Raw genomic sequence first — 22,333 nt, 5'->3', positions numbered from 1 at the left:
AATTGGCTCCCTTTTACTACCGTCAACAAAGAAACAAGTTTCAAATGATACAATTCAAATAACTACACAATACGCAACGACATCAAAAATTCCATGGTAGAAGTGAAATGAAATTAGCATGTGAACAATTTGTGTTAAAATATAAACAACTTACTGATTCATTGATCTTAAAAATTCAATAACCCGTCCATATTTTATTAAAGTCAATAACCCGTCCATATGTTGTTAAAGTCAATAACCCGTCCATATTTTGTTAAAGTCAATAACCCGTCCATATTTTGTTAAAGTCAATAACCCGTCCATATTTTGTTAAAGTCAATAACCCATCCATATTTTGTTAAAGTCAATAACCCGTCTCTATTTTGTTAAAGTCAATAACCCGTCTATATTTTGTTTAAGTCAATAACCCGTCTATATTTTGTTAAAGTCAATAACCCATGTATATTTTGTTAGAATCAATAACCCATCTTTGTTTTGATAGAGTCAAATTTCTATAATTTGTCCGAGTCAAACTTCCATATTTTGTTAAAATAAAAAAAACCGTTTATATTGCATTAGAGTCAATAACCCGTCTATATTGTTTTAGAGTCAATAACCTGTCTATATTGTTTTAGAGTCAATAACCTGTCTATATTGTTTTAGAGTCAATAACCCGTGTATATTTTGATAGATTCAGTAACCCACCAAAATAAGTTAAAATTGTTGTTAAAACTTAAACAAATCTACCCGGCCAGTGACATAAGCCGTAACGTGTACAGTAATTCATTAAGACCGGGGATGTCTTTTGACAATAATTCATTGAGAAGTACGGATGACTAGGCGGTTTATCATGATCACCTCTATCTTTTTACCCTTGTCTATTAATTAGTCGGTTACCCTGTTAATGTGTTTTCTCGGCCTGGCCTCGTCTAGATCAACAGATAAAACTACTGCCACGTAAGTCATGTATCCATTCTAACATTTCAGTATCTGTGACAAATATCTACCCATTTTTTAAGATTATCTATATAACCAGGACAAAACCACTTGTCAATTATTTCCATTTTTTGCGTATCATTAAAACCAACTTTAAAATGCCAGGTCATAAAAATATCTTTTTTTTATTAAGGAATTACTTGAAGGTGTAATAGTTGAATGATAACCCTATCTCCTATATACATGGTACAAATCGTACAGGAAGATTTATAACTCCGGGTGCGCTCTACAGGACCAAATGACACATAGAAGGGCGTGTCAGGGGCCCCTCTCTCAGACACTATCTGGTCCGGCTAATCACTTTGAGTAAACTGTCTTTCATGTTTAGTACTGAAGGGATATTCAGTTTCAAGACGGATTGGGGTAATATTGTATGCTATACTTACTGTAGATTATGAGCCTCGGCGTCCAAATACGTTTTAGTCCGAGTTGTCAGCGATCAACATTAGTGAACTGCACACCGGCTGTTCAACGATATATGGACACAGACGTGATCGTTTATAATAAACGAATGCTCCCAGTTATGAGAAATAATTAATATCATATTTCCTAGTTCCAGTTAGCACAGTAATATTTCCAATCTTTATTTCCTTTAGATTTACTAGCACTTCTTGAGAGAATGTACACACTGTAAAACCCACGGAAACACACATTAAATAATCCAACATGTTTTATTGGTGATATTAAAATCCATAAATTTTTTAACCACAATATGAAGATATGGAAAGCAGTTAACAAAGTGTGTTTGATGATGTCGGTCCGAACAGTGGCGACTTCGTCCAAGACAACAACGAAAGTTTAGAAACACAGAAACGGTCCAATGTTGACAAGTCCCTATTAAATATTTTCAAAATGAACGTAAAAAGACACCTGACGTGTTATATTTTCTGTATGTTGTGTCGCCCTTACAAACATGAACATTTCTTGTAAAAAGAAAATTGCGCAGCAAACTGGTAAGGCTGGAGCCATGGATGTAATGGTTTCATTGATGATCGTAGTTGTGAAGACTTTATAACACTATCTTGATTTACTTGTAAAACAATCATTTATTCTGTGGTGTTGATAAAAGGAATTTCTCTTTAACATTGCGCCATGCGCCAGGCTTTCATTGCCTCGCGTGCTCGGGTTTAGTGATATTTTGCTCGAAGATCAAGGAAGACCGCATCCTTTGATGTGAAAAGATCTAAAAAGACTTGTGTTTGTGCATCGTCTTTTCGCCTTATTTCTTCACTTCATTGAGTAAATAAAAAATAACAAATTTAAAATTCAAAGATCATTGCATGTGTTACATGTTTAACTGGTTTGTATATTGGCCAAGTACAAATAGTATAATTTACGAAACTCCGTGAATACATGCAACATCTGAGAGGACACAAACGGATACAGATTCTAACGACCTGCAGGCAGCTAGAAACGCACAGGCGTTTTTACTCAAATGATTTTTCTCTTAGTCAATTCCAAAGGCCTGGATTTATGGGTGATAGAGATGGGATGTTCTATGTGACCCAACCAAGATTTAAAAATCTGCGGTAACTGTTCGACAAAAACAGTCGTGTTTATTTTAAGATTTGCTCACACTCCGGTTTACATAATACAATGTATGTAAGTTTATCATAAAGTTAGAGAACGAATGTTTGCCACAGAACTGGTACAAAGTACATTTACCGCAGGGGTGGTGTAAAGATGATCGGATAGTAAAAATAACACCGAACGTCCGTGTCAATGACAATTGATTAAAACAATACCGGTTACCTGTATAAATTTCCATGTCCCAAAACCTCTTAATTAACCTTAATACGTTTTAAAACATAAATTATCCCATATATTATGGTCTCTGGTTGGCCCTGACATGGCCAGATGTTATGAAAAAAGAACCAGACAACTGTTATATAATAACAGTTTAACATCTTGTACAAGACTGGGGTTTAGTTGATGAAATTTAACAATAGTTTTTATTGTAGTTATGTAATGTTGTTATTATTAAAAAAACAAATTACCATATTTTCGATGACAAATCGATGTCTCCTTTTCAAGTTTCACAGGATTAAATATTCATTTAGCAAAATTCGATAATCGATAGAATGGACACACACGTGATCAGGTAATAGCCAATCACAACTGAGTAAATATTTATCGGAAGATTTATTAGATCAGATTGGTAGAATAAGAATGAACAGTGTAACTATTAATAAAACCTAGGTAACGATAACTTAGTGTGAGTTTAACACTGAAGGACGTCAAATTGTGAATTATTTTAGCGGTAAGATATTAGGCACTGCGAACGTCTCCAGAACACCGACGTTCGTCGATGAGACGATACCTGGACACGGAAGGAGACGGAAAACCTTTAACCAACCAACCAGCCGACCGACCATCCAACCAACCGACCGACCAACCAACCAGCCGACCGACCATCCAACCAACCAGCCGACCGACCGACCGACCAACCAACCAACCAACCAAAGGCATTGCGAGTGACAGGACACTAGTTCTCCTCATTTACTACAACACATCTTCTTGTGCTTCTAAGGGGCGCGTGTGTGTGGAGGGGGATGAAAGGACCAACCGCATTGTGACAAGTACATCAATTGAATATCTCATCGTTCAATTTGGAAGACGGATGTCATTTCATCTACAATGTGCCTATCTTGGTTCCATGTTCTATTATTTACGGACTTATTCTCTTGTATCCCATCAGGAGCCGAGAGGGATGAAGAATGGGGCATGACATAGTGTAATGGTGCCTGTAGCGTTCAGCACGGATTATGACTTTAACAAACGGATAACTAATTTCCGCAGACAACCTTCAAAAGGTTTACCAAAGTTTACGATTACAGAACCTGCCTTACAGGATCAGGTCGACATAGCGAGAGTAACATAGCGTGCAAGAGTGCATCATGTTACTATTTCCATATGGGTAGCGCTGCCCCTGACTTTTGTGATGGAATACACCCACGGCAAGTGTGATAAAAGAGTTACATGTACGCACGGTATTAGTGGAGTTCAAATTTTCAACGCAATTTGGCATGACTAAGTTGATGTATCAATATCATTGCGCAGAGACCTGATATCTTGTTATTCCAGTATAAAATGTCGGCAAACTTCGTCTTCTCCATTAAACAGGGTTGGCAAACAGCGCTCTCTTACAAGACAAGGTTTACAATCAACACCTTTCCAATTATACTGGGTTGGCAATCCGCGCCCTTCCAGTTATATAGGGCTGGCAATCACCGTCTGTCCTATCCTAAAGGGTTGTCAGTCACCGTCTGTCCTATCCTAAAGGGTTGTCAGTCACTGTCTGTCCTATCATAAAGGGTTGTCAGTCATCGTCTGTCCTATCCTAAAGGGTTATCAGTCACCGTCTGTCCTATCATAAAGGGTTGTCCGTCACCGTCTGTCCTATCATAGAGGGTTGTCAGTCATTGTCTGTCCTATCATAAAGGGTTATCAGTCATTGTCTGTCCTATCATAAAGGGTTGTCAGTCACCGTCTGTCCTATCATAAAGGGTTGTCAGTCATTGTCTGTCCTATCATAAAGGGTTGTCAGTCATCGTCTGTCCTATCATAAAGGGTTGCCAGTCATCATCTGTCCTATCATAGAGGGTTGTCAGTCACCGTCTGTCCTATCCTAAAGGGTTGTCAGTCATCATCTGTCCTATCATAAAGGGTTGTCAGTCACCGTCTGTCCTATCATAAAGGGTTGTCAGTCATCGTCTGTCCTATCCTAAAGGGTTGTCAGTCACCGTCTGTCCTATCATAAAGGGTTGTCAGTCATCGTCTGTCCTATTCTAAAGGGTTGTCAGTCACCGTCTGTCCTATCCTAAAGGGTTGTCAGTCATTGTCTGTCCTATCATAAAGGGTTATCAGTCACCGTCTGTCCTATCATAAAGGGTTGTCCGTCACCGTCTGTCCTATCATAGAGGGTTGTCAGTCATTGTCTGTCCTATCATAAAGGGTTATCAGTCATTGTCTGTCCTATCATAAAGAGTTGTCAGTCACCGTCTGTCCTATCATAAAGGGTTGTCAGTCATTGTCTGTCCTATCCTAAAGGGTTGTCAGTCACCGTCTGTCCTATCATAAAGGGTTGTCAGTCATCGTCTGTCCTATTCTAAAGGGTTGTCAGTCACCGTCTGTCCTATCCTAAAGGGTTGTCAGTCATTGTCTGTCCTATCATAAAGGGTTATCAGTCACCGTCTGTCCTATCATAAAGGGTTGTCAGTCACCGTCTGTCCTATCATAGGGGGTTGTCAGTCACCGTCTGTTCTATCCTAAAGGGTTGTCAGTCATCATCTGTCCTATCATAGAGGGTTGTCAGTCATTGTCTGTCCTATCCTAAAGGGTTCTCAGTCATTGTCTGTCCTATCATAAAGGGTTGTCAGTCACCGTCTGTCCTATCATAGAGGGTTATCAGTCACCGTCTGTCCTATCCTAAAGGGTTGCCAGTCACCGTCTGTCCTATCCTAAAGGGTTGTCAGTCACCGTCTGTCCTATCATAAAGGGCTGGCAATCACTGTCTGTCCAATCATAAAGGGCAGGCAAAAACTGTCTGTCCATGATACAAGGTTGGCGATCATCTTCCATGATACAAGGTTGGCGATCATCTGCCATGATACAAGGTTGGTAATCATCTTCCATGATACAAGGTTGGCAATCATCTTCCATGATACAAGGTTGGCAATCATCGTCTCTTCCATGATACAAGGTTGGCAATCATCGTCTCTTCCATGATACAAGGTTGGCAATCATCGTCTCTTCCATGATACAAGGTTGGCAATCATCTTCCATGATACAAGGTTGGCAATCATCGTCTCTTCCATGATACAAGGTTGGCAATCATCGTCTCTTCCATGATACAAGGTTGGCAATCATCGTCTCTTCCATGATACAAGGTTGGCAATTATCTTCCATGATACAAGGTTGGCAATTATCTTCCATGATACAAGGTTGGCAATCATCTTCCATGATACAAGGTTGGCAATCATCGTCTCTTCCATGATACAAGGTTGGCAATTATCTTCCATGATACAAGGTTGGCAATCATCTTCCATGATACAAGGTTGGCAATCATCTTCCATGATACAAGGTTGGTAATCATCGTCTCTTCCATGATACAAGGTTGGTAATCATCTTCCATGATACAAGGTTGGCAATCATCGTCTCTTCCATGATACAAGGTTGGTAATCATCTTCCATGATACAAGGTTGGCAATCATCGTCTCTTCCATGATACAAGGTTGGTAATCATCTTCCATGATACAAGGTTGGCAATCATCGTCTCTTCCATGATACAAGGTTGGCAATTATCTTCCATGATACAAGGTTGGTAATCATCTTCCATGATACAAGGTTAGTAATCATCTTCCATGATACAAGGTTGGCAATCATCGTCTCTTCCATGATACAAGGTTGGTAATCATCTTCCATGATACAAGGTTGGCAATCATCGTCTCTTCCATGATACAAGGTTGGCAATTATCTTCCATGATACAAGGTTAGTAATCATCTTCCATGATACAAGGTTAGTAATCATCTTCCATGATACAAGGTTGGTAACCATCTTCCATGATACAAGGTTGGCAACCATCTTCCATGATACAAGGTTGGTAACCATCTTCCATGATACAAGGTTGGCAATCATCGTCTCTTCCATGATACAAGGTTGGTAATCATCGTCTCTTCCATGATACAAGGTTGGCAATCATCGTCTCTTCCATGATACAAGGTTGGTAATCATCGTCTCTTCCATGATACAAGGTTAGTAATCATCTTCCATGATACAAGGTTGGTAATCATCGTCTCTTCCATGATACAAGGTTAGTAATCATCTTCCATGATACAAGGTTGGCAATCATCGTCTCTTCCATGATACAAGGTTAGTAATCATCTTCCATGATACAAGGTTGGTAATCATCTTCCATGATACAAGGTTGGCAATCATCGTCTCTTCCATGATACAAGGTTAGTAATCATCTTCCATGATACAAGGTTGGTAATCATCTTCCATGATACAAGGTTGGCAATCATTGTCTCTTCCATGATACAAGGTTGGCAATCATCGTCTCTTCCATGATACAAGGTTGGCAATCATCGTCTCTTCCATGATACAAGGTTGGTAATCATCTTCCATGATACAAGGTTGGTAACCATCTTCCATGATACAAGGTTGGCAATCATCGTCTCTTCCATGATACAAGGTTGGCAATCATCTTCCATGATACAAGGTTGGTAATCATCTTCCATGATACAAGGTTGGTAACCATCTTCCATGATACAAGGTTGGCAATCATCGTCTCTTCCATGATACAAGGTTGGTAATCATCTTCCATGATACAAGGTTGGCAATCATCTTCCATGATACAAGGTTGGTAATCATCGTCTCTTCCATGATACAAGGTTGGCAATCATCTTCCATGATACAAGGTTGGTAATCATCGTCTCTTCCATGATACAAGGTTGGCAATTATCTTCCATGATACAAGGTTAGTAATCATCTTCCATGATACAAGGTTAGTAATCATCTTCCATGATACAAGGTTGGTAACCATCTTCCATGATACAAGGTTGGCAATCATCGTCTCTTCCATGATACAAGGTTGGCAATCATCTTCCATGATACAAGGTTGGTAATCATCTTCCATGATACAAGGTTGGTAACCATCTTCCATGATACAAGGTTAGTAATTATCTTCCATGATACAAGGTTGGCAATCATCTTCCATGATACAAGGTTGGTAATCATCTTCCATGATACAAGGTTGGCAATCATCGTCTCTTCCATGATACAAGGTTGGTAATCATCTTCTCTTCCATGATACAAGGTTGGTAATCATCTTCTCTTCCATGATACAAGGTTGGTAATCATCTTCCATGATACAAGGTTGGTAATCATCTTCCATGATACAAGGTTGGTAATCATCTTCCATGATACAAGGTTGGCAATCATCGTCTCTTCCATGATACAAGGTTGGTAATCATCTTCCATGATACAAGGTTGGCAATCATCTTCCATGATACAAGGTTGGCAATCATCTTCCATGATACAAGGTTGGTAATCATCGTCTCTTCCATGATACAAGGTTGGTAATCATCTTCCATGATACAAGGTTAGTAATCATCTTCCATGATACAAGGTTGGCAATCATCTTCCATGATACAAGGTTGGTAATCATCTTCCATGATACAAGGTTGGCAATCATCGTCTCTTCCATGATACAAGGTTGGTAATCATCTTCCATGATACAAGGTTGGCAATCATCGTCTCTTCCATGATACAAGGTTGGTAATCATCTTCCATGATACAAGGTTGGCAATCATCGTCTCTTCCATGATACAAGGTTGGTAATCATCTTCCATGATACAAGGTTGGCAATCATCGTCTCTTCCATGATACAAGGTTAGTAATCATCTTCCATGATACAAGGTTGGCAATCATCTTCCATGATACAAGGTTGGTAATCATCTTCCATGATACAAGGTTGGCAATCATCGTCTCTTCCATGATACAAGGTTGGTAATCATCTTCCATGATACAAGGTTGGCAATCATCGTCTCTTCCATGATACAAGGTTGGTAATCATCTTCCATGATACAAGGTTGGCAATCATCGTCTCTTCCATGATACAAGGTTGGTAATTATCTTCCATGATACAAGGTTGGCAATCATCTTCCATGATACAAGGTTGGTAATCATCTTCCATGATACAAGGTTGGCAATCATCGTCTCTTCCATGATACAAGGTTGGTAATCATCTTCTCTTCCATGATACAAGGTTGGTAATCATCTTCTCTTCCATGATACAAGGTTGGTAATCATCTTCCATGATACAAGGTTGGTAATCATCTTCCATGATACAAGGTTGGTAATTATCTTCCATGATACAAGGTTGGCAATCATCTTCCATGATACAAGGTTGGTAATCATCTTCCATGATACAAGGTTGGCAATCATCGTCTCTTCCATGATACAAGGTTGGTAATCATCTTCCATGATACAAGGTTGGTAATCATCTTCCATGATACAAGGTTGGCAATCATCTTCCATGATACAAGGTTGGCAATCATCGTCTCTTCCATGATACAAGGTTGGTAATCATCTTCCATGATACAAGGTTGGTAATTATCTTCCATGATACAAGGTTGGCAATTATCTTCCATGATACAAGGTTGGCAATTATCTTCCATGATACAAGGTTGGTAATCATCGTCTCTGCCATGATACAAGGTTGGTAATCATCTGATACAAGGTTAGTAATCATCTTCCATGATACAAGGTTGGCAATCATCGTCTCTTCCATGATACAAGGTTGGTAATCATCTTCTCTTCCATGATACAAGGTTGGTAATCATCTTCTCTTCCATGATACAAGGTTGGTAATCATCTTCCATGATACAAGGTTGGCAATCATCTTCCATGATACAAGGTTGGTAATCATCTTCTCTTCCATGATACAAGGTTGGTAATCATCTTCCATGATACAAGGTTGGCAATCATCTTCCATGATACAAGGTTGGCAATCATCGTCTCTTCCATGATACAAGGTTGGTAATCATCTTCCATGATACAAGGTTGGCAATCATCTTCTCTTCCATGATACAAGGTTGGCAATCATCGTCTCTTCCATGATACAAGGTTGGTAATCATCTTCCATGATACAAGGTTGGCAATCATCTTCTCTTCCATGATACAAGGTTGGCAATCATCGTCTCTTCCATGATACAAGGTTGGTAATCATCTTCCATGATACAAGGTTGGTAATCATCTTCCATGATACAAGGTTGGTAATCATCTTCCATGATACAAGGTTGGCAATCATCGTCTCTTCCATGATACAAGGTTGGCAATCATCTTCCATGATACAAGGTTGGCAATCATCGTCTCTTCCATGATACAAGGTTGGCAATCATCTTCCATGATACAAGGTTGGCAATCATCTTCCATGATACAAGGTTGGTAATCATCTTCCATGATACAAGGTTGGTAATCATCTTCCATGATACAAGGTTGGTAATCATCTTCCATGATACAAGGTTGGCAATCATCGTCTCTTCCATGATACAAGGTTGGCAATCATCTTCCATGATACAAGGTTGGCAATCATCGTCTCTTCCATGATACAAGGTTGGCAATCATCTTCCATGATACAAGGTTGGCAATCATCTTCCATGATACAAGGTTGGTAATCATCTTCCATGATACAAGGTTGGTAATCATCTTCCATGATACAAGGTTGGTAATCATCTTCCATGATACAAGGTTGGCAATCATCGTCTCTTCCATGATACAAGGTTGGCAATCATCTTCCATGATACAAGGTTGGCAATCATCGTCTCTTCCATGATACAAGGTTGGCAATCATCTTCCATGATACAAGGTTGGTAATCATCTTCCATGATACAAGGTTGGCAATCATCGTCTCTTCCATGATACAAGGTTGGCAATCATCTTCCATGATACAAGGTTGGTAATCATCTTCCATGATACAAGGTTGGCAATCATCGTCTCTTCCATGATACAAGGTTGGTAATCATCTTCTCTTCCATGATACAAGGTTGGTAATCATCTTCTCTTCCATGATACAAGGTTGGTAATCATCTTCCATGATACAAGGTTGGCAATCATCGTCTCTTCCATGATACAAGGTTGGTAATCATCTTCTCTTCCATGATACAAGGTTGGTAATCATCTTCCATGATACAAGGTTGGCAATCATCGTCTCTTCCATGATACAAGGTTGGTAATCATCTTCCATGATACAAGGTTGGTAATCATCGTCTCTTCCATGATACAAGGTTGGTAATCATCTTCCATGATACAAGGTTGGCAATCATCGTCTCTTCCATGATACAAGGTTGGTAATCATCTGCCATGATACAAGGTTGGTAATCATCTTCCATGATACAAGGTTGGCAATCATTGTCTCTCCCATGATATCACGGCGGTGGATATCCGACGAAATTTATCGTGATTATACTACCCGACCTCACACTCTGTTGAAAGGGCAATCGTAGAACAGCATGGAATCTGGCTCACTACCAGACTTACACTCCACCGAGATCAAAGGTCAACACTACCACTGGCCCGTTCTTCGGATCGCACAGGACAGAGACGGGAAAAGATCAGTACAGTGTATGGCTCCTTTTCTGATGTACATTTCACTCAGATGCGAGCCAGAGGTCAGCGTAGAATCTGACTCCTTTCCCGCCTTGCACCCTCGAGACGTGAATATAAAAAAACCAGCGCGATGTCCTCCTTCCCCGTTTCGCGCAACAGAGTTAGGAATTGAATATCAGCTAACCTCTCAATCTTCAGAGATTGAAATCGCAGACCAGTTTTGCTTTAGTTTCTTCCCCCAACTCTCAGTCAGAAGAGATGGAAATCGAAGACCAGCGCTCTATGTGTCTCTTTCTTCAAACATCAGAACACCAGCCTGTCGTTGATTTCTTCCCCATCCCTTGGTCTACAATGATTAAAGTTGAACACCAGCCTGGCGCTGGTTTCGTACCAACCTCTTGATTTACAATGATGAGAATCGAATACCAACTTCCACTTTCCCGATCTCCCACTAAACAGAGTTAGAATAAGCCTAGATCAGCGTTGATTTCCTCTTTCGATCTCCCACTAAACAGAGCTGGAATAAGGCTAGAACGGCGTCGATTTCCTTTCCCGACCTCCAACTTAACGGAGCTAGAATAAGCCTAGACCAGCGTCAATTTCCTTTTTCGACCTTCCACTAAACAGAGCTGGAATAAGCCTAGACCAGCGTCAATTTCCTTTTCGATCTCCCACTAAACAGAGCTGGAATAAGCCTAGACCAGCGTCAATTTCCTTTTTGATCTCCCACTAAACAGAGCTGGAATAAGCCTAGACCAGCGTCGATTGCCTTTTCTCGACCTTCCACTAAACAGAGCTGGAATAAGGCTTGAACGGCGTCGATTGCCTTTCCCGATTTCCCACTTAACAGAGCTGAGATTGTTATCAGCTCACACTATTCAACACTTAACATTGATAATAAAATCTTACCCAAAAAAAACGATAAGAAAATACGTTTAATTGAGACACGTTCTCCAAATTTTCTCCTCGTTATTTTGGCCACAATGAGAGAGACAGCAACTGTTGGATTGTTACAAGGCCCGTGGCGTGATCTGTTTGATGGTGCCGGTTCTCAAGCCAGGCCGACTGTACGGGTTATGTATGGTTATCTGTAGAAGATGATCTCGCTTGTGATGTAGTGATAGACAGACTTGACATGGAAGCTCGTGCCGCCGTAGGACCTACGATTGTGACCCAAATGCTGTAGAGAATGAGACCTCGAGGTTTAGCTTCGTTACCTCACCAAAACTCGATAACGAGGATTAGTGTAGCAATACCAAACATCTGAATGTATGTCTCAATTGTTTACAACAGATTACCGTCAACCAGTTATCTAGTATTATCTATCAATTAATAGTGAAGCCATTTTTATATTTATAAAAACTCTTTTCTAAAAATTGTTTCACTTAATGCTTTTGTGTTTTGGTTTGCGATTCATAAAATGTACATATTTCGACTATTTCGAATATTCATTAGTTAGCGATATATTTTTGGCAAGAATTAAGACTTAAGTACTTGGGGTTTTTTTTGGGGGGGGGTTGGGGGGTTGGGGGGGATGGGGTGGGGGTGGGGTGGGGGTGGGGTGGGGGGGTGTCTTTCGAGAGCGGGTTCATTACCAAAAAGACAAGCATGGTAAGACATCAGATTGCCTAGTCTTATGCATTTCTGAACACTGAAACATTTTCTTTTAAATAGTACTGTCGGAGAGCCAGCTATTCTTATATAGGCTGAAAACTGAAATAATGTATCTAATAGAAAACACCCCTGCCACGGTGTCAACGTTAGCACGCCATGAGTTAAGTGAACGTAGAGTGTGCCATCGCGGGTTTACTAGTTCGTAGCGGCGCACGTATTACATATAAATGTTCTGCATATCAAAACATATTTGAAGGTGAAATCTTTAGATAATTTAATTCAAATGGGAAAACATGTAAGGCTAGATGATATATCGGTGTAGTTAGGTTATAGAGCTCCCGTGCATACAGTTGTTTCATGTCTAAATTGCCAAGCTTTGATGATACAAATTCAAAGTTGGAAATTTATCTAGAGCTTCAAAGGGGAGGTAAAAGGTGAAACTACATGTGCTGTTGTACACGTTCGTTATAGAAGGCAATTAGCTCTAAAGGCTTGGACTAAAAGCATGTGTAGGTGTTTGACTGTGTACTGTGGGGATGTACACTGCCTCACAGAGGAACAGTGTTGTCTGACTGGTACAAGTGAGTTCCTTTAATTGGGAACCTGATGTCGATTCACGAAAATCAAGTACAAGATCACGATATTGGCATGTTGTGTAGCGGCAGGCAGGAGTATAATAATGTATTTCTCTCAACACAGAATTAGCTACTTCCGGTTTGTTAATTGCGACTTCCGTTAAACTGTTTGATGAATCGGGTAACCTGTGTTGAAAAGCAGTCATGCTATAGATAAATGATGTTAACTATATCATGTAAATTTGACAGCTCTAAATAACTGATAGCAATTTCCAGCAATGTTGAAATTGAACAACAGCCACTAAAACTATCACTTTGGAAGAGACTGTTTGCATATGCCTAAAATGACAGAGCTAGTCGGTCTTCGACAGACAAACACCCAAAATAAGTTGTTCTCTGTTCTCATTAGCAGAAGCGTTTTAAGGACTGAGATTTTCAATCACTGTTTTTATGTAAATGCCACTGTTTGTTTGGTATTACAGGACATTGGCTAACATTGGACAGCCGTCCAATGACCTCCACTCAAATACCCAGTTATATAACAGCCCCAGTCTGCTGCCTCTCACCAAACGACAGCGTAGACTTGTCGCCAAGAACCCGGGCACCATATTGGCTTTAATGACAGGTGCCCGGATGGCAATAGAAGAATGCAAATATCAGTTTCGAAATAGACGTTGGAATTGCCCAACTATGGACGTCGGAAACGGAGGGCCGATATTCGGTAAAATACTTCAGAGAGGTAAGTCATTTACAACACATGATGTATTTCAAACTTTCTACTGACAACTGAAGTCAGCATTTATATATCATTACTGATCTCAATGTCTTTATGGGGAAAATCTAAAATGCCATTCATTTTTCAAAGTCTTTCAATCCCCTTCTTCAATAATCTGGATTGGAATAACAGATTCCAAAATGCACGTCACGTGATGTTTGACGTAAAATTTGAACCAATATGGAGACGCTAAGTCCTTTTATCTGAAGGCAACGCCGCTGTTCGTGATCTCGGCTGGCGTCTACAGCGTTGGTGAGATAATACCACGTTCACACAAGTTTTCGATGTAGGAATTTTTATAAAGACATATTCCCTTTAATTGTACGTTTGGTCTATGTTATCAAGTAGGGTAGAACTAAGACATAATAAACACAAATCTCTAAAAATAAACCAGATTAATGAAGGAACATGTGGAACTAGATGTAAAAATGTGGAATTCCATAAATTGATAATAAAACATATCTTTATAAATAGAAATGTAACCCTTGGTAACGAAACAACACGTATTGCATTTGTTTTATAGAGGAATAGAAGTGAGGGTCTATGAATGGTGTTTACTTACATAAGTACACCCCAGTTCCGACATCCGTGTCACTGTCGTTCGTTTTTTTCAAAGTTTTGTTAGCTTTACATTTCATTGGAACCCAACAAATCTCTAACCTAGTCGAAGCAACAGCTGTTTGATACCAGACCTCAGTGAATTCCCATACGTTTACGTTGTAATTCATAAAGAAAATTTAATTTTTCCGTCGTAGTTAAAATCTCAATGAATCTCCTGAATTTACATCATCCATTTTCAGTTTTTATTTTCTTTTTCTAAATGAACCTTACCAGGGTTGTAAGCAGTGTTTTCAATGGGAGTTACGTTAGAGAGATATGTATGTATATGCGGATGTGGGGCATATGAACCGTAGCCACAGACAGCCATTTACTATACGTAAATTCGGTGTCGTTTATTTACATATGAATAACCGATTCATTGCTAAGACCCATTTAAAGTGTTCGTAAAACGTTTCACTTAAGGAAAATATTCGAAGTTGTTTGAACGCTATGTTAGAATCAAGTTTATCACCACTGTGTTCAAAATCTTATATCTATTAGCACACGTGTAAACTGGTTACCTTAGAAATAAAGCGGAAGCGGAAATCAGGTACCATGTTGGTAAATTGAAAATGGGCGACCTCGTTCTCATGTGGTTTTTGTTTCTGTGTTAGCCTTGACCTTTTGGTAAATTGTTTTAAATAATTTGAATTTTTAGTCGCGTCTGTAATCTGTACACACAGTTGTCTCGTGTACTTGAAGGATATCAAGCTCATCTAGTATCTACATAATGAGGTTTGTTTGTTATGATTGCTGCACCAGTGTAAAATACTGATTTAATACACAAATCAGTTTCCATGTCACTTTCATACAGCAAAGGTTGTCTTGATACCAAGGTGTAACTGACCATAACGGACAGAGTGGCCATTCGGTGACCTTTCCTAGACAGCTAAACTATATATATGTTTGTATGAACTGACCACCAACATGGACATATTTGCCCCCAGATCATTCTGATAGCTTACAATATTTGTAAATGTAACCTTCAATGACCTCTCGATTTGACCAGTGGTTACCTTTTCCCTACCATGATATACACATGTACACTGTGATAAATTAAATAATGAATGTTTGACAAAAAAATTTAATATTTCCAAAATATTTACTATGTTAGAATGATTGTACAAAATACACACAACTGAATAGTAGCATTTAATACAAATTTATAATTGGATAAAGTAGAGCCAACCAATGACCTAAGCTACATCATACAGCTGTTTCGTCCTTCTAGGACTCGCTGCATCATGCAGTTGTTCCGTCCTTATCGGACACGTCTGTAATGCTACATCATACAGCTGTTTCGTCCCTCTAGGACTCGTCAGTGGTGTTGCATCATACAGTTGTTTCGTCCTTATAGGACACGTCTGTAATGCTACATCATCCAGCTGTTTCGTCCCTCTAGAACTCGTCAGTGTTGTTGCATCATACAGTTGTTTCGTCCTTATAGGATCTGTCTGTAATGCTAAAGGCCTACATTTTGAACCCTAAATCAAAAGCTTAATGGGGAGGTGCATAAGCCACTTAATTCAACAATTTCATAATTTTCATGTCTCTGATAATTTTAGGACAACGTCAAGTACATGTGCATATTCTGAATGGCGCCACAATTCGTATGAACGAAAACGTGGTATGCAGGTTACGGTAAACTTTGGCGGCTAAAAGTCCACCAGCAGTGTCTACTACCCGCAATTTGGAAGATTGTACAAATGACAAGGTACACAAGTAAACAGCATATCTTTATATGTAAATTTAGAGTTAATTACAATAGAGCCAAACAATAAATCAAATGCATTTTCAAAATACAACATTAATTATGGTAGGCATGACGTCATTATAATTATCGTTGAAATGAGTATCATAATGAAGACACTGTTACTAAATATAGCACTGTTGTTTATCCACAAAACAGTTTTATTATGGATAAAAGTAATTAAAACGTAAGTAGAAATTGAAAATTCTTGAGATAAGTTAAAGTTTGAAACTTCTTAAATCGGCCAAAGTATATATAGACTGTGTTTATATATGATAAACATATAGTCATACATTTCCATGTTTATACAAACACCAATACCGAAGTGATCCTATGAAGGCACATACATTTGAAGTATTTAAAACATAATTCTGACGTTCGAACGAAAGAATGCTCCTTTAACACTAGCAATTCTTGAAATAATTCAGAATTACATTTTACATTTTCAGCATCTCGTTTGACAAGTTAACGTTTAAAATATGAGCCAATTGTTTATTACTAGAATTTCGTTGTATGTGTACCAAGACCCGTTTTTTGACACTGTGACAGGTTTTTAAGACAGAGAGAAATGACAACACATTATATTGACCTGTGCCTTGGGAATGCACTGGAGGTACAAAAGGTCAAACTGTAATTACCCAGATAATAGATTTATTTGTTTTAATTATTAATCACAACAGATTAGATTCTTGCCCGTTTTAATTTATGAATGAAGGCACGCGCCAAGTCTTCAACCAAACCAATAGGAGGTTCTCGAGCGCACTGGTTAAACAAAACAGCTCTCAAATTAAACTGAATTTAAAATTTCGTAAAATTCATAAGTTTGTGGTATTTATGCCTATAAAGAAACTTTAACAAAATTTTAATTCGAAGTTCGTTTTTTTTTTTAATTTCCACTTTGGTGTTATAATTATAGAATGATTAAGCTGGCCATTCTGATTTGATTCGTGTACCTGTCACACGAGGTCTTTGACGATATAAGTAGATAGTAAATACTTTGTAATCAGATTGGTGATATGTATTTTTAACTAAAACACGACAACTTGACTACTTAACATTAGTATTACGTTTGATATTGGCAAGCACGTGGTGCCCAATATTGATCACAAGACTGATAGTTAACATTTACATAGCCAAAGTACATCCGAATACTGTCCAACATTCATTGATGGGTATCGGACCAGTGGACATACTAGACATTTTTATAGTAACGTCACCATTACAAACATAGACTCACTGACAGCTGGACAGACAGACAAACAGACAGACTTAAACGACAGTCGATACCGGAAGGCTTGGTCTAATTTTTTAGAAGAGAGTTTTTGACATCGGTATAACTTATGATGTGTCATCTGGACTATGGTTTATTCATTGTGTTTATGTTAATTAATAAACATCTCTTTAGTAATTTCTGACACCAGTTAAATGTGGAGGACAAAATCAATTACAAATTTATAAAGTTTAATCAAGATCGAAACAATATGAATTGTATATTATGAAACGTTAACACAACTGGGTAAAGACAAGACACGATATATCATCATTACTTCTAATTAAAAACTGACTGAAATAATCGTAACATGCATAAACGATGATAATTAATATATAGATGAATTCTAGAAATAGTTATATCATTATAGTTATATCGTTATACCACAGAAATAGTTATATCATTATATCACAGAAATAGTTAAAACGATATACCACAGAAATAGTTATATCACAGAAATAGTTATATCATTATATCACAGAAATAGTTATATCATTATACCACAGAAATAGTTATATCACAGAAATAGTTATATCACAGAAATAGTTATATCGTTATATCACAGAAATAGTTATATCATTATACCACAGAAATAGTTATATCACAGAAATAGTTATATCGTTATACCACATAAATAGTTATATCATTATACCACAGAAATAGTTATATCATTATACCACAGAAATAGTTATATCACAGAAATAGTTAAAACGATATATCACAGAAATAGTTATATCAATATATCACAGAAATAGTTATATCATTATACCACAGAAATAGTTATATCATTATACCACATAAATAGTTATATCATTATACCACAGAAATAGTTATACCACAGAAATAGTTATATAGTTATACCACAGAAATAGTTATATCATTATACCACATAAATAGTTATATCATTATACCACAGAAATAGTTATATCCACAGAAATAGTTATATCGTTATATCACAGAAATAGTTATATCATTATACCACAGAAATAGTTATATCGTTTACCACAGAAATAGTTATATCGTTATACCACAGAAATAGTTATATCATTATACCACAGAAATAGTTATATCACATAAATAATTATACCACAGAAATAGTTATATCATTATACCACAGAAATAGATATATCGTTATACCACAGAAATAGTTATATCGTTTATATCGTTATACCACAGAAATAGTTATATCATTATACCACAGAAATAGTTATCATTATACACAGAAATAGTTATATCAATTATATCCACAGAAATAGTTATATCATTATACCACAGAAATAGATATATCGTTATACCACAGAAATAGTTATATCGTTTACCACAGAAATAGTTATATCGTTATACCACAGAAATAGTTATATCACAGAAATAGTTATATCACAGAAATAGTTATATCAATATATTCCAGAAATAGTTATTGAAGAAGCCAACAAGAAAATACCAATATAATGACAATCTTTACTGAAATAGATAAAACTAGGGCAAAATATGAACAAAAGGACTCTTGAGAAAGTACATATCAATTTATTATGGAAATAGTTATATCAATACATCAGTATTCAATCCTCACGAATTAGAATCTTCCGTGTTACAATACCCCTAATAACAAACAGTAAACAACAACAAAAATCAATATAATTCAAGATACAATAAAATTTATCTACAGTGGCAAACAACAAGGTATCTCGCACTTTGTACATACATGTTTGCACTAACATTACAATGAAGGGTCGTGTCCACGCCAGTGATGATAAGATCGACAAAGTTTACCGAGTAAGTGTCAAATCCAGCGGTCATTCAAACCTGCAGCTATATTTTGGCGCGTTGACACTTTGGAATGCGAGTCTGTTAGAATGGGTCTCTCCCTCCAGCGATATCTTCCAGATACAGAGATATTCCAACAGTCTGGTAGTCTCCAACTCCCCTACCCAAAACAAAAACAATACATGTACTTATAGGGACGTACGTCATTTTAATAAATAACACTTTATATACAAAGATATCACCAGGTGGAGCAATATCGGTTAGGTTAAAGTGTTCACATCTTAAAGTCAACAGTACATTAGATTTTTCAATTCCGAATGTGTTGGCGCAATCAAAATAGGTATTACTCGATAATTTTAATTTTTTGCAATGGAAATCATAACTAGCTGGAAAGAGAGAGTTTTTTGTCAAGCGTGCCCGATTACGCATTTGCCAAACAAACAAAACAAAGGTGCACGTGTTTTCTGACGTCACATTTCATGGGAAACTGCTGCCGATTCGGTGTACACGAGAAAAACATGCAGAGGTCAATAAATTGTATCGATGATTTGGTCGTTTGAACTCTTGTGGAGGAAACTAGAAACTATTTGTACAGTTCTCTAATACACATTGTACTCAGGGTAATTGTGTGGGAATGAACCGTTAATTGGGATATAAAAATAGCGAGAGGCCATAGGTCATCGTTTGTTAATTGACAAGTTCAATACATCATTCCCGGAATTGACAACTGTTCGATAATGCAGATTTTTTCCTTAACCCCATTAATTAAAACATATATGTTTTTGCAGATGAAATGTCACAAGAGAATATATGCATTGTGTGATTACTGTACACTGTTTAGATAACGTACATAGTTTTATCTAGATAAGGCTCAACCATCTCGTGTAAAAACTAATTAAAGGTGACTGCATGCTCGACCTGGTCACCCTAATTGTCCCGTGTCTACCCCTCCCGCTTCCCCTCCTGTTATCAGACATAGTGCAGTGAGTATTTTGCTCCACTCAGAAGTCGGTGGGGTTTACTACCTTATACAACTCCAGCTTAGTAGCATCTCTAAGTAAAAATAAGCAAAAATGAAAGTAATATAGGCATGTTCATAGACTTAAGATCCCCGCCTACAGACCACCCTCCCACCACCACCACCACCACCACCACCACCACCAGTACAACACTTATTATCCGCAATTTTCACACTAAATAATTCAACGATTAATGTACAATTTGTTTTGTTCCGTAGATTGCTTACAGACACGAAATTTTACAAGTCAACTTACATGAATGCAAATTTAATCAAGATCTTTTGCCCATATTTATTGTATCACAAACTATCATAAAGGAGTTGTGATAAAATCATTAGCGATTGAAATTTACATCACGTAACAAACATTTGTCATTTATACCTAATAGGTTTTATGTAAAAGCTGGACAAGATTAAATTCAGAACTCGTGTTTAACGCGACAAAGAGGTGAAGCAACCAATAGCGACACACTTCGTTGTCTTTTCTGAACTGTGTCTGTCTTCATCTACAACAACACAATCATTCCCTAAATAAACACATGTGCATTTAAGCTTAACGTCAAACACCTATTCTTGAATGAATTACGTCAATTACTTGTTTTTTTCTCTATTTTTCCATATTAGTAAACATCCATGTCTGACTTTATCCATAGCCTGTTAATCGTTTGATAGTAGTTTGATGTCGTAATGTTAGGTTCTGACGTTCCTGGCAATAAAAACTGGTTCTGACCTTTCAATGGGACATACAATAGTAATATACAACTCGATTGAGAAGGATATTGGTAGGTTAAGACACAAATCGTCAGGTGACGGACGGAATCGCCAATTTCACCACCTACGGCGTAAAATTGTATTCTTAAAGTGCCCGGTATATAGTCATCTCCCTCTACCGCTTACATGTGTGATTCACGAAATTGATCACAATTTGATAACCGCGGGGCTTCATAAACTACGTGTTTCTGTCATTAAATAACACTTTTTACGAGTATTTAGCAATTTCTCGTCAATAGCTTCCCGCCTCGATAAACTACGTGTATAGGAGTATGGGGCGATAACTATGCGTATAAGATGAGGAGGACAGAAAGCGATATTTCAAATTGAAAGCCCCCTTAGTAACACTAATGAAATGCTCCGTCGTTACACCTACTTTAACAATAGTTCGGAATGTATTTTATCATTTATATTCGCTTGTCATTTTATTAATTTTATTTAACGATATTTCTTTCCGGAAAACTCCGCCCAGCACGTCGCCAAAAAATACGTTTTAGATGTGACTGTCTACGATACCTCATCAATGATTTACATTGCTCGTCCAATCAGAAACTCAAACGTCTCTAAGTCCGCAGTGAATATGTCGATTTCAAATATATTTCTTGTAATGGGAGGTTAATCGGCTGTCCCACTACGACGGGTCATTGTGAAACATCATAGACACGTGCATGTGGTGCCTGTAAAATATAATTTGGGAGAATATATTACGGGGGATTTAGAAAATGAACTTGGCTGGCCTGACATATATTTCTAAGCTTTGTGAATTAGATTACAACTCAAGATTGTGCCTCTTAAACTATCTTGATTACTTTAAGTCCGGGTATAGTGTTTGGTTCATATATATATATATACCATTGTTTTATATAGTAACTTGAATTTATTTTGGTCACTAAAATGTTACATTATAATTAAACCTGTTGCTAATGAGCCTGCTGGTTTTACCGAAATTTTATTTTTGTAATAAAATGCTAGCTTAATTGGTTTATATAGATATAAAATACTTATTATGAAATGTGTTTTGGAATACAAAATCCCACTTTTAGCCTTCAGTAAGATCATTTATCATATATTTTGATTATATAGATGTTTTTTGTAACAATGTTCGTGACT

The 22,333-nt window shown here is 37.6% G+C and overlaps 1 protein-coding gene across 1 annotated transcript in view; it reads left to right on the top strand.

Annotated features, from left to right (window-relative positions):
* Positions 1–22,333, top strand: part of LOC132554026 (protein Wnt-1-like) — a 61,846-nt gene that overhangs the window by 1,907 nt on the left and 37,606 nt on the right. Inside the window, exon 2 of the mRNA XM_060218323.1 lies at positions 13,758–14,014. Within this exon, the coding sequence (XP_060074306.1) occupies positions 13,758–14,014 (257 nt within the window). The remainder of the gene's footprint in view (positions 1–13,757; positions 14,015–22,333) is intronic.

The sequence above is a fragment of the Ylistrum balloti genome, unplaced genomic scaffold (assembly GCF_031769215.1).
Source record: "Ylistrum balloti isolate Yb309-2 unplaced genomic scaffold, AGI_CSIRO_Ybal_v1 Utg370370, whole genome shotgun sequence".
Taxonomy (NCBI): domain Eukaryota; kingdom Metazoa; phylum Mollusca; class Bivalvia; order Pectinida; family Pectinidae; genus Ylistrum; species Ylistrum balloti.
This window is presented reverse-complemented; position numbering and strand designations above follow the sequence as displayed.